The sequence below is a fragment of the Gymnoscopelus braueri genome (genome assembly GCF_963280865.1).
Source record: "Gymnoscopelus braueri genome assembly, chromosome: 17".
Classification (NCBI taxonomy): Eukaryota; Metazoa; Chordata; class Actinopteri; order Myctophiformes; family Myctophidae; genus Gymnoscopelus; species Gymnoscopelus braueri.
In genome coordinates, this window is record NC_137617.1 from 13,539,666 (window position 1) to 13,553,446 (window position 13,781).

At 43.4% G+C, this 13,781-nt stretch overlaps 2 protein-coding genes across 2 annotated transcripts; both read right to left on the reverse strand.

Moving 5' to 3' along the window:
- Nucleotides 1-2,375: 2,375 nt before the first annotated feature.
- Nucleotides 2,376-6,545, reverse strand: LOC308104971 (gamma-crystallin M2-like; the record flags this gene model as incomplete). The annotated part of the gene is made up of 3 exons (XM_080455607.1): nt 2,376-2,651; nt 5,355-5,597; nt 6,537-6,545. The coding sequence occupies 3 exons, from the start codon at nt 6,543-6,545 to the stop codon at nt 2,376-2,378; spliced, it is 528 nt and encodes a 175-aa protein (XP_080311733.1).
- A 985-nt stretch (nt 6,546-7,530) lies between these two features.
- On the reverse strand, nt 7,531-12,041 carry LOC308104972 (gamma-crystallin M2-like; the record flags this gene model as incomplete). The annotated part of the gene is made up of 3 exons (XM_080455608.1): nt 7,531-7,806; nt 8,614-8,856; nt 11,604-12,041. 3 exons carry the CDS (start codon nt 12,039-12,041, stop codon nt 7,531-7,533), a joined length of 957 nt encoding a protein of 318 aa, XP_080311734.1.
- Nucleotides 12,042-13,781: the final 1,740 nt, after the last annotated feature.

The window sequence follows — 13,781 nt, forward strand, 5'->3', positions numbered from 1 at the left end:
ACCGTCCTAAGGAAAAGGCCTTCTGATGAGATATGATATCCCATTGTCTTAGATATGGTGTGCCACTATTATGTTTGTTATGCACATATAAATATACATTTGTGAAAGATATTATGAAACCTATTTGAAATATTCTACATATTCTAAATGTTGTACTTTATTTTTACACCTCTTTTGATTCCGAGCCCAAATTACAATGTCCAAATATGGATCTCAAATGCCATGACCATACATTGTGGCAGACGGTTAACTTACATCTTCCCACCTAAGTTGGCTACTAGGTGTAGTACCCGGCCTGGTGGCTTTGTCTCTGGACAAGTTAATATTGTCTTTGAATACCCCTATTCTCTCCCAATTCCATACCCACTAAGGGAAAACAAGATGGGGTCTACTAATGGCATGGCTTCGCTGTGATCACAGACTTCTATGATGTCAGTCACCATATGACGTCATTACGATGACGTCAGTCATCTCCATATTTGGACAAAGTTTCTGCCCATTCCGACCCCCTTTGAATTCCAGTATAAAAATCGAAGTCCTATAAATGCAGGAATATTCGCAATGTGTGAAAAATATTCCATAACTTCCTTGACCTTATTGGCAGCATGCACAAGAAACTCTTACAAGACTGGCCCCTGATTCTCTGTCATAGCACACACAGGTACGCACGCACGCAGGCACGCACGCAGGCACGCACACACACACACACACACACACACGCACACGCACACGCACACGCACACGCACACACACACACACACACACACCCCCTCTTCTATACAGCTCACCCCATAGGAGTCATGTCGTTTGATTATCAAATCTCTGCATCAAGTAATAGAATAGACACAGAGATATATATATCCTATATTCTTAGGACATAAGCACATAAACCATAGCCATGATGAACATCCTCCTGTGTGTACCTTTCAAAAGTATAGTCGCTGTTTTTGACCGCTATTTGATTGAAATCACTGCCCCCTCCGACCCTATTAACCTTTACTTGTGACAGAGGCCACGGCAGCCTGTGAATTCTCTCTCATGTCTTATCTGCCATTGCCCCCAGTAGATCAGATCCCATGCCCATGATGCGCCCTGTTGCTGCTTGCCGTCTGCTGGGTATTGTTGTCCATAGATATCAGAGGACTGAGGGCACATCACTGGACTTCCACAGCAAAGCCGACAGTCCTTTAATTGGACATTACTCAAGGCCAAAACTCATATTTCTTGTTGTGCTTGATCTTAAGAGACTCTCAAACGTACTCCCCACTGGGCTTCACATTTTTTTGAATCAATAATTTATGGTCAGTGTTATTTATTCATGGTTATCTTCGCCAATTACGCACCGTCTAATTAACAATTTCAATAATTGATATTTGTTTCTGAAAGAGCTAAGTATCCTGGGCTGATGAAATATGCATGAGCAGGGATGAGGACTGGGTTTTGTTTTTTTGTTCTGAGAGAGCTTGATGCTCCGGGCGAGTACCAGGCCACTTTGACTTCAACTCTTTGAGTCAGCTTTCGCCCTGTGATGTGGGTCTAATATAGGCTTCTTTCATAGACCCAAAGCGCCTGCTTGCTGCCATGTGATCTCATAAAGACTCCTACATGCCCATCCTCAGATAGCCTTCTATTTTTTTGTTCTTTAATATCTAGCTTCAAAGAACAAGCTTCTGTTTCCTTGATAATTCTGCTTTGTGGATGGGGGGATGACCATGTCATGGCAGACTGCAGCAACTATTGGTCTTGTTAGGGCCCTGGTGGTTCTGAATACGCTTCTGAGTCTGACTCAGTGTCCAGATGGAACAGATCCAACGCCCCGTCACCACACCAAAGTGAGCAAGGCCTTCACATTTGACAACTTCAGTAAAAAAAAAAAACGACAAAGGCCCTTTTTATAGTTCACTTTCATCAAGTTTTAATTTATTGGAATTCCAATAGGACATGAGGTTGGGGATTGTACACCTGGGACAATCAAAGCAAGAGTTATCATCACTGTATCACTATCAGTATTTTGCTCAAGCACTGAGGGGGTGTCAACTTCACCCAGCAATGCAATGCAAAGCCACCCAAAAACCCCAACAGACAGACATGCCAAATCCCCAGTCATTAGCCTACAGTAAAACATTTTTTTTTTTTACTGTGGCCTGAAATCAACACATTTAATGAGTTGATTTCAGGTTTGGACACCACAGTATCATGACCACAATGAGACGACACCGGCATTAGAGGGGAACGGGACTGGGGGGGGAAGGAGGGGATTAACAGTAGGGGTGTTATGAGGGTAAAGGTTAATACTTCGTTGCACGGGCCGCGACAAAGATGACAGTCGGACCTACGGCGAAGTATATAACTGAGCGATGTAAAGGACAGGGTCATCAGGCTTGCTCGGTGACGCGTCTCAGGGAGCCGAAGGTGGGGCTGGTGCTTCCCCACTCGCTGTATCTCCTGTACTCGCCGGGGCGCAGGAAGAACTGACGGCCCCGGTAGTTGGGGTGCTCGTGGAGGATCCAGTAGCCCTCCATGACGTTGGCGGAGGAGATGTCGCGGGTGTGGAACATCTCATGCAGATCTGGACAGTCCTCGTTGACCTCCATGTTCTGGCCTCTGAACTCGGAGCGCTCAAAGATCTTCATCCTGTAGTTCCCATGGTACTGTGGGAATGAACATCGAGGATGTGAGATTAAATGTTAAAAGATTTAACGTTTATTTGTTGCTCTACAAATAAACACATTTTCTGTTCTATTGTATGTATGGGATTGTATTCTTTCTCTGTGTTTTGTGATTTATTATATTGTGTTGTTTTTATCAGTTTTTATCAGCCTTTTGCCAGGCCATGATTTTACTGTAAATACTGGTTAAATAAAGATTTAATTATAGTAATAAAAAAAAGATAATCAACTGAAGAGAATAATAACAATTGGACAGTAGCGCAATAGGCGGTGTACAGTTCTACAGTCGCCTAGTTTAAATACATCAAGCTATAGCTTGTGTCTGAATGTATCAGAGGTCAAATACTCCCTATCGTGGCATGAGCCACTGGACACGAAACTGGCAACCGAAATCCTCAACGAGCCAATCACACACCAAACTGGCAACCTAGATCCTCAACAAGCGGATCTACTACACACCAAACTGGCAACCTATAGGTCCTCCCCAACAAGCGGAACAACACCAAACTGGCAACCCTGAGCCTCAGGGCCTGAGGTTAACGAGCTGGAGCTGTCAGCTGTCAATATACGAGTTGAGTTGGTTTGTTGGTTGGCTGCCGTTCGCAAGATGTTTGCTAATTAAATGTCGAAGAATAAAGCTGGTGCATACAAAATTAAGGTAAAGAGACGAGGTCAAACTTAAAACAAGTCGAGGTTCGCTTATTTTGTGTAACTAAAACATATCCCAGAATCCCACAGTGAGCCATGGATCACATTCACAAGACGGGACCGTCATGGATTAACTTCAACCTGGTGTTTGCACTCTCTCCCTTTTTGGTCCGTACATCTACTTAAACGTTCAGATTTCAAATATAAAGTCCTTACCCCATGGCCACGGATGTTACAATTATGTACGGGACCTCAGAAGTACCCGTATCGTCCGTATTGTTCAATAAAAAGGACTTTAATCTGATCGGTTGCCATTTTATCTGTATTTTCTCCACGCTTTTAACGACATGACTATTGGTTGGGAGGTGTATTGCACTCTGATACATTATAACTCTGTGAGAAAATGGCCACGATCGGATTAAAATGCTTTTTATTGAACAATACGGAGCATACGGGTACTTCTGAGGGAACGTACATAATTGTAACATCCGAGGTCAAGAGGTAAGCACTTTATATTTGACATCTGAACGTTTATGTAGATGTACGGGCCAAAAAGGGAGAAAAGGAAGACACTATGAAGCTCATCCATGTCTGTCATATAATGACAGTCATGTATCAGGGCTGTCAACTAAGTGCAAGGTGAAAGTCTCAGTGTTATGACATTGCATTGGCTTTGGTAATTAATGACGTGTCAGTCAGTGAGTCTGTCCTTAAAGACTCACTGTAAAACATTTTTTTTAAATGAATCTTTTGAAAATAGCAGATCTACAAGCCCACATGAATGCATCGCATCTCGACACATTCCAAATCTACAAAATAACTAGTAACTAAAGTTTTCAAATAATTGTAGTGGAAGTAAAAGTACTGAAAATTGGAAATACTCCAGTAAAGTAAAAATACCTCAAGAAGTGTGTTGTCTAATGTTTATGACTTTTCTTTCCATCGTCTCAAAAACTTTGTGATGGACCACAGCACTATATCAATCAACAGAACAACATAATGATGCTGGGGATGAACCTATTGTTGTTGGTAGGTATTGTATTATCAGATAGAAAATGTAACAGGCTACTGAATAACATAAAGCACTGTCCTACATACGTTGTTGTTGTTTCTTCAGACATGCAGTAGTTGCTATTTAATAGACTGTAAACAACATTGCAGTCTGAAATTGACTTCATTTTTTTCCATGCTCTGTTTCCATAGACACTGGAGCAGCTGAAGGTGGGGACACATTGATGAAAGAAGCTGATGCTGTGGTATGGTAGGTGTTTCATATAATATTACATCTGTTTTTTTGTTTACACTGCAGGCCCCCCTCAGTGCTTTTGGCTCCTACAAGCCTCGGCACGTCCCTGAGTTGAGACACAGCTCAAATAATTCCCAGTTGACTTTAACATGAAACTGGCAGTGGTAGTGACATACTGTAGGGTCCAAGAGCATCTCCGGCTATCCCCAGTATCCCCTGCTATCCCCAGTCCCCAATGCAATAGACAGCGATTATGGCATAGCCTACAGCTATTATGGTGGAGAAGAACCACTCGGATTTCTTGCGTAAGTAAAAGTACAGCAGCAATACCACCACAATGTGGAAATACTTTTACTTGAGTAAAAGTACAAAACTATTGGCATCAAAATATACGTAAAGTACCAAGTGTAAAAGTACTGATTGTGCAGAATGTCCCATTTCACAAGTTTTTTCTGTGTCCATTTTGTAAAACTAAATAAATGAATAGCTGATCTACAGGCTCATAACTAGTCGCATTGCAACACGTTGTGAGCTTGCAGATCGGCTGTTTTCGAATAGACAAAGTATAAAATAAGACTTGATTGGTTAATATGGGCTTTCTAATAATCTAAATCTACTAGTAACTACTAGTTTTCAAATAATTGTAGTGGAGTGCAAAGTACAATATTTGCCTTTGAGATGTAGTGGATAATTGGAAATGGAAATACAGTAATACTCAAATAAAATGTTCTTAGTTACTGTACTTTCCACCCCAGTCTATTACAGCCATTAGGCCATCAATTAATACTTACAGGGGGCACCATGCGGCAGGAGCGGATACAGTCGTTGAAGCCGGCCCAGCGCTGGAAGTCGGGGTACTCTCCCTTGTACAGCATGTACTGGTAGCCGTTATAATTGGCCTTCTCATAGGCCACCCAACTGCCACTGTCCACCTTGATGGAGTTACAGCGACTGAAGTGGCTGTGCAGCTCAGCACAGTCACTGCTGCACTCGTAGTGACGGCCCTGGAAGTTGCGGTCTTCGTAGAAGATAATCTACACGTTTAGGAGAGATGGATGGCCAGACATCATTATGAGCACAGTTCAAGGGGGAAAAAAGACCTCACACTTTACCTAGGAGTAATTGTTCCCAGGGGAGCTCAACTTCAAACTTGTCTAAGCACAGTTGGTTGATAAAGGACAATGAATTCAGCAGTAATAATGTGCAGCAGTCTGGTTTAATGAACTTTGCCTCTGAGTGCCAATCATTAAGACATTCACAATGCTGCAAGAGCTAGTCTTGTGTAGAGCAATTTGTAATGGAACAGTTTTGGGGCAATTATTGGGTGTGACATTTTGTCTTACGGTGCACACTTCTATTACCATGAACCATACTGCTCGAAAAGTCACTGAAATACAATACACTTAAATTAAGAGGAAGAAAATGAAGGGATTTTTTTTTGAATGAATCTATGCTGGCCCTAGGCACATAGTCTTGTTTTTGTGTCTAGTAGGAAGTTCGGAACACACATTGCATTGCATCACACACCATGTGGATGTACTAGCCACAGTACGTAAACAAGAGACAACAAATTATAAAATGACTCCATACAAAGAAAGAATCTTGTAATATTATTGCTCAGTGCTTACACAATGGCAACGAATCATTTCTGAATTAAATTAATATCTAGAGTATTTAAAGAGAATTTCCCTCTTTAACCGCATAAGCCCTATTTTATACTGCAGCTATTCAAAAATAGCAGATCTAAAAGTTTATAATACGTCAAGATGCAACTTGTAGATCTGCTATTTTTGAAAATGCTTTAAAATTCCAGTTCGGTCTGTAAAATGTAATCTTAAAATAATGAATAATTTAAGGCCAACAACTAAATAAATTCCCTCGTTTACAACCAAACATTTGTGCAAACAAATTTGTCGGTGTCCGTACTGCCACCCACTATTAATGTGCTTATAGATTTGAAATTGCATGCTTACCTTGCCCATTGTAACTGTTCAAGTTCAGAACACAGCAGGCGATGAGCAGTACCAGGCCTTTATAGACCTGCTACGGATCAGGGCTTTGTAAACCCGGCACAAAGCTTTGTCGCGTCAGCACAATACGCTCTATACTCTGCATAACACTATAGGACTGGTGCACGGCAGCAGCCCCTTTGTCTCTGTCAAAGCTCTGTCTGTCTATGGAAAATACTCTACAACTGCACTTTTCCCAAAGAGGCTACAATAAGAGTTGCAACCTCTGCCTTTATTGGCACGAGTGCCAGAAACGTATAGGCAGAGAGGCCCTGTGTGGACAGGTAGAACAGGGGGTCCCAAACTCTTTCAGGCTAAGGACCCCCAAATAGCCATGGCCTCCGGCTGTGGCCCCCCTATTGCAAAATGGCTTTTAAAAAAATGAAATAGTTTGCTCAGGGTGGGACATTGATGTGTCTCTGCTCTATATGTAAAGTGTGATTTGGCACTATAATAACATTGAATTGAATGAGAATAGTAAAAATAGCCGATCTACAAGCATGCAACGTGTTGTGAGCTTGTAGATTGGCTATTTTAGCTATAAAAGAATGTAATATTAAATGTTTTATTTTATTTAATCGTTTTTCGTTTCCTTTCCTTTCCACTTGGCACCCCGTGGCGGCCCCCCACATTTAAAACCACTGTGGTACTAGTAGAGGAAATAGAATAGCTGTCTTTTTGTGGTACAGTACATAAATGAGCGTTTTTCCCTGGACAGATTAAATGCCAGTGGGGTTTTATGAGTTGATAAAACATATAACAGTGCGTCATATAACATTATATTATCAACTTCAAGTACTTCTCGCTTCGTACTTCTCGCTCTTGAACTTGAGGAAACAAGAGCTTGAACAGAATTGTCAAGGACACAGATCGTTTGTAAAAAGCAAAGCGTTTAATAGTCATTGTGAGCAGGTAGAGAAGACATGAGGTGCTGGGTGGCGGGGAGCGTGAGGGGGCTTCACAGACCCATCCTCATCCTCCTGAAGGAGCCCACCATGGGGTTGTGGCAGCCCCAGTCGCCGCAGGCCCTGTACTCGCCGGGCCTCAGGAAGTACTGGCGACCCCTGTAGTTGGGGTGCTCGTAGAAGATCCAGTAGCCCTCCATGATGTTGCAGGAGAAGATGTCGCGGTAGTGGAAGCGGTCGTACACGTTGGGGCAGTCCTCCCCGAACTCCATCATGTGTCCCATCATCTCGGGCCTGTTGAAGATCCTCATCTTGTAGCCTCCTCTATACTGTTGGGTAGGAAGAGAGAGAGAGAGTTAAAGTGTTTGCTGAGACTTTCACTTCATTTACGTAGTATTGTACTGTAGGTACAGACAGAAAAGTGAGCATACGCTGTAAAATTTTGAGTGTAATTTTAACTCTGTGTTCTTCAGTGTAGACGGGTAGGGGGGGAATACAACACAGGTGTGTCCAACCGGAATAGAACCAGGGATTTTGCGTTTATATGGTCAACACACCCTCTGTCAGCTACCCTGTGGACTTCATCCACAGAACGTGCTAAATAGTAAGTCGTTTGGTGTCTTTTCTTTTCTGTGGGGACTTTTCTGAGCCTTTATTTGATAATACAGTGGAGTGAGAGAGACAGGAATCACGGAATAAGAGTAGGGGAGTGACATGCATGAAATGGACCAGCCGGACGGAAATCGAATGAGGGACTCACTGTCAGAGCCCATGTGGTACGCACCCTAACCATTCAGTTTGGTTTCGTTTAAACCGTAGCATTTTGGATCGTGACATAATGTGACTTTCCCCCTCTAAACTGTCGGGAATGCTCAACGTGTCTTACGGAACTAGAATGAAGACGGAACGTCTTTTGGGGTCGTATCGTATTCCTTTTAAAGAATGACTGGCTCTCCTTGTGGACTTTGCAACAGAGACTTTTACGCTTTGACCCACCATGGTATCTATATATGACATCAAAAGGCCCCTGACTGACATAGATTTCTAAGGCAGTGTTTGATGTGCAAGATGGGGGGGGGGGGGGGTGTCGTGGTGTGGTGGGTTACCAGTCCCATCCGTCAGTGGGATTGACTTACAGGGGGGAACATCTGGCAGGAACGGATGCAGTTGTTGTAGCCCATCCAGCTGTGGTAGTCGGGGTACTCGCCGGGGCCCATGACGTACTGGTAGCCCAGGTAGTGAGGCTTCTCATAGCCCACCCAGTGACCGCCGGACACGCGGATGGAGTTGCAGCAGTTGAAGTGCTTGAAGGTATCCATGCAGTCACTGCTGCACTCCCAGTGACGGCCCTGGAAGTTGCGGCCCTCGTAAAAGATGATCTGGGTTGGGAGGAGAAGAGAGGAGGACATGGCAGTCGTGAGTCTAAAGGCTGAATGCAGTCGCCTGGCTGCTGTGCTTATGAACGGGCTGTAGGGGACACTGCTCTCCCTTGAACAAGCATGAGATGCTATTGCATCAACCCTACGTTTCCTATGCTGGTCTGCTCAGCACCTGTATATGGTTTTCATTCCATGCTTGATGAGAAATAAGGCAATTCAATGTACCTTTTTTCACTTTCTTTGTTTTTTGTTTGTTTTGCAAAACACATTTTAAGCTTGACCAGTTTAGATACTATTTTAGTGGATTTTCATCCGATACATCAGACTGAATTTGTTTCTGCTGGCAGGATGTCAACCTCTGAGATGAAAAGAGACAGATAGCTGCTGTTGAACATAGAAAAAGACAATTTGAAATTTGAAATTGATTACCGTGCTATTGGCAAATCCCAGAGACGGGTTAGCCCAACGGTGCATGCCTAAAACATGCCTAAAAATACTTTTCCCAATGGATAAAAAGGCAATTGAAATGCAGGGAATTAACCACTTAACTATGTTGTGTGATTTTACATCTACAATGGAAACATCTGTTTTCCTCCTTTTCCTTTTTCTGTGTGTACACAGTCAAATCCTGAAACTGTTAGATTTAGATTAACCCAGGTCTTTGCTGTGTACTTTACCTGTTGCAGTATCCCAACCATATACTACTCAAACCATAAATGTTTACCTCCTAACTCCATTGATCAAGTAGCAACAACAATTTACGTGAGCCCATACCTTTCCCATGGTTGAAGGACTGATGTTTTGCGCTCCGTAGACCTAGGTGTGTTTTGCAGGGCCTTTTATACTCTGCCACTGGCAACGAGGCCTCTCGCACGTCAGGGACGACTTCTCTTTTACCTTTTTACACGTCACACACCTTTGTCTGGCAGTGCCACGGGACACTTTACTCCTAACTGCTAGAGTTTACCTATAGAATTCACCCCCACCCTCAACTGGCCCCCATACAAGTGACCATTCTATGTTTGACCCTTGTTCCGCCATGACCTGGTCATGCAACCCTTTGAAATATCACACAAAGGCTCTTTAGGTATGTGGCCCCCAGCAACAAAGCTTGTTTAGTTTTACAGAGGGCCATGTTGGGGAAGTTACTTCCCCAATATGGCCATAAATACACATATGTTACCATAAATACATATGACTAAATGAAACATATTAAGGCACATTCTGTGGCAAGTAGTGTGTTATATTACTATTGTCGTCCCTTTTAATGCCCTCAAATTAAGTCCAAATTTAGGCATATTATTGGTATCAAAATTATATTTTAGCAGCACTGGTCATCATTTCAGACTCATGATGAAACAGTCATATCTGAGCTACAGTGCCATCTTTATGTTTTTTATAATAAAAAAAAGTCTAAATGGTAGACAAACTGTAGGATTTTTGGCGTTTCTGAAAGTAATGAGTTACTTGACATGCTTGTAATTGTATTATAATAGTTTTATTAACTTCTTATATTGATTTGCTACTCATGACATTCCATAATCCAGTGGGTTAGGCCATTTTGCGGAGCATGATCCACACAATATGTAAATTATTCTGTTCTGTTCCAGTTTATTTCAGTTTGGACCGATGCTTTTATTTAATATATTATTTTTATTATTATTATTATTATTATTATTATATGTTTTTTTTTTACTTTATTTAACCAGGACGTCCCTTGGGATTTAATCTATTTTTTTGAGGGAGACCTGGTCAAGTTGGGACCCCATTACAAATAATTTTTGGACCGATGCTTTCCCTATCTGACCCAGGTCACAATATCCCGGTTGTGTTTGGTGTTAAGTGATACTGATGGTATTGATTGAATCAAGCCTGCGTGTTGATGTAATCTACTGTGATCTGTTGTCTCTCTTTGCTTCCATAGCCTGCAGTTGTACTATGAAGTCAGACAGGACTGCTCTGTTTGTGTACAAATGCACAGACGGCTGTGCTCTGTGTGTGTGTGTTTGTTTGTGTGTGTATTTCATATGAAAGGGGCGGGGGTGGGCATATGTGCGTTTGAGTCTGTGGATGAAGTGATAGTTGTTTTGGACTCGAGTCTTTGGCTAGTATAACTATAGCCCAGAGCGGAAGGGGGAAAGGCCAGGGAGTGTTGCCCCATGCGTTCTGTTCCCAAAGCCCAGCTGATGCCAGAAAGGTCGGTCTCATCCTTTACCCTTTCATCAGAATAAAGAGACAGCGGCCTCTCTCTCCACTTTGTGTGTGCTTTTTTGCAGCTCTCGACTCTGCAAAGAGACAAAATGTTTTCAGCGAACACAATAGCCATTATGATCCCACTACCCCCATCCCTCAATCCCCCCCCCCCAAAAAAAAAAAAAAAAGCTGCTACTGTGGCAGTATATTTAAAATCCAAATATGACTCTGTTTCAGTGCTAAGGAACCGCGTTGATAAGCTTTTGCTCCTTTGATCAGACATCGCCTTGAAACTCTCTCATAGGCTTCAATAGGTTTCATGTTTTGAAGCCGCACTCTTTTTCTATGACATAAGTAGATCATTGATATCCTTTCATCACGCTGTGCAGTGTAATTGTGGCAGATTATCAGATGGGACGCCGCCTGTATTGTTTTGTTTTGTGAATTTTTCAGGAGCAGGATCTCCAAAAGTAGCACGTTTCCGTGTTTGTTTAATTTAAAGCAGAAGAAAATGTGAATCAAATATTTATTCTTTGTTTTATACATTTCTTTACACGTTCATGGTTCATTCCTTCATTAGGACTAAAAAGTGTGATCTGTTTACCCCGTTCCTGATGTAAGAGTTGGTGGCCACCACCATCATTGTCATTGCTCTCATTTTCAGCACTGAGGAACCTTGACTCATTAGTGGAGACCTCAGCTCTCCATGTGTCTCGTGGGGGGTGGGGGGGGGGGGGGTTGGGGGGATTGCTGGGCCTTGTTTCAGGGGCTCTCAAATGATCATCTTTAGCAATGCTACAAGACATCTCCTCCCCACCCTGAAGGGAAAGCAACATCACAGAGGCCCTCGTCTTGCTTTCTTGGTTCCCCCCGGAGGAGAAGAAAGGAATCCCGCTGAGGAGCATTCCACTCTTCATCTCCAGGATGATGGAAGAACGAGGAAGGAGAGAATGGAGAGACGGGGTGTGGGGGCTCTCCATTCGTGGCTCCATTGTGTCCGAAGGAGGAGCGCGATGTGCGTATATAGCCACATGGGAGATGGCGACACGCTTTGCCCGCAGAACGACAGTCAGTGAGGGGACCTTAGAGGCTGATGTGTACCCCACATAGGGAGGGAGGAATCTCTGACAGACAGCGCGGCCCAACACTAGTTAACTGGCGAACCCTTTTTTTCATCTATGGGGGCTTTCAAAACGGAGAAGCCAGTTTGTATAGCAGACGCCAAACTAGAATGCAAATGTGCTCTTTCTTTTCCAAAGAGACACATCTTTCCAAATCCAAACGTATCAAGCAAAATGTCTTCTGCATCCCCCAAAATATGGCCTCTCCGATCAAACCATAATATATGGTGAGTTTCATCCCTAAAATATTGTAGGGAGAGATAGGGAAACATCGTCCCTGATTGCAACGCCTCCAACGTTCGGAACAATCATCCATTCCACAAAACCCACAATGGTACCGAGGCGTACAGAAGGGGTTTCAGCGGCGAGTTCTGCTACTGTGAATGGGCTAATCTGCTGTTGAAAATGCTGTATGATCGGGACGCCACTTGCCAAAAGCCCCCCCCCTCCCCCCCACGCCCCACGATGGGTGTTCAACGAGAGGACCTCTCTTTTGCGGCGGAGATCATCCTCTCCATTCTTTCTGTCAGAAAATCTCCAGGCGGCCTGCCTCTCTCTTTCGGCTGCCAGCGTTTCGGCGCTCTATCGGGACCGCCAGACGCCGGAGCCACTGTGAGCCGGTGCCAGGGCCAGGATTTACCGCGATGCGTCTGGTGTGCTCCATCTTTTTTTTTGTTGCTGTGGGATAATTAAAAGAGGAAATGGTGCTGGAAGAACAGAATGAATGGAGGGAGGGGGGGGGAGTGATGTTTGGGGCCGAGTAAATGGATGCAGCTGTCAGTTATGTGGAGGTGTTGATATGCCATTTGTTTCCCCCCTTTCTCTGTGACTTTGTGTCGAACTATTCTCCAACAGAGTTTAGTTTTAAAAGTTGTGTGTACAACGACTGTTTTTAATTACCCAAAATGTAATTAAAAACTTTTTAGAAGTACTTTTGTTCATGACCATAATACAGTATGGCATAAACGTTCATGCCATGAACATCCACTCTTTCCAGTCTTTTAGGCTCATGGCTGGTCAGCTACAGATGACCATTAAGGCCAAGGGTGGAATTAATGCATGTTCCTCCAGAACTCCCCTCCTCTGTACCAGGAAATATGGCCCATATCCCTGGATATTAACCTGGGTACTGCCACAAACGTGGTCTCGTCGTCTATCATCGCTGGGGCATCACCGAAGTCCGTCGCTTATTCATATAGTGTAGACTATATGAGAGGTATTTTCCAGGTGATGAGGCATTTACAAATCATGTTCTGACTTTACTTTCTACTTCACTGAATGATATTTAGATGCATCACCATGTGCCGTGGTCTAAACTCCATGAAAAGCAAGCCATCTCCTTCCTCTCTTCTAGACATACCTATGGGGAGTAATGGCTTCTTTCTTTCTTTCTCTCTTTCTGTCTCTCTCTCTCTCTCTCTCTCTCTCTCTCTCTCTCTCTCTCTCTCTCTCTCTCTCGTTCTCTGTCTCTCGCTCTCTGTCTTTCTCTCTGTCTCTCTTTCTATATCTCAGTCTCCTCATCTCCACACTGTTTTGACGTGGCGTGTCTCCCATGCCCCAAAGCTTTCAAGGTTTAAAGAGCAACTTTTCACCCTGTGATCCAGGCACCTT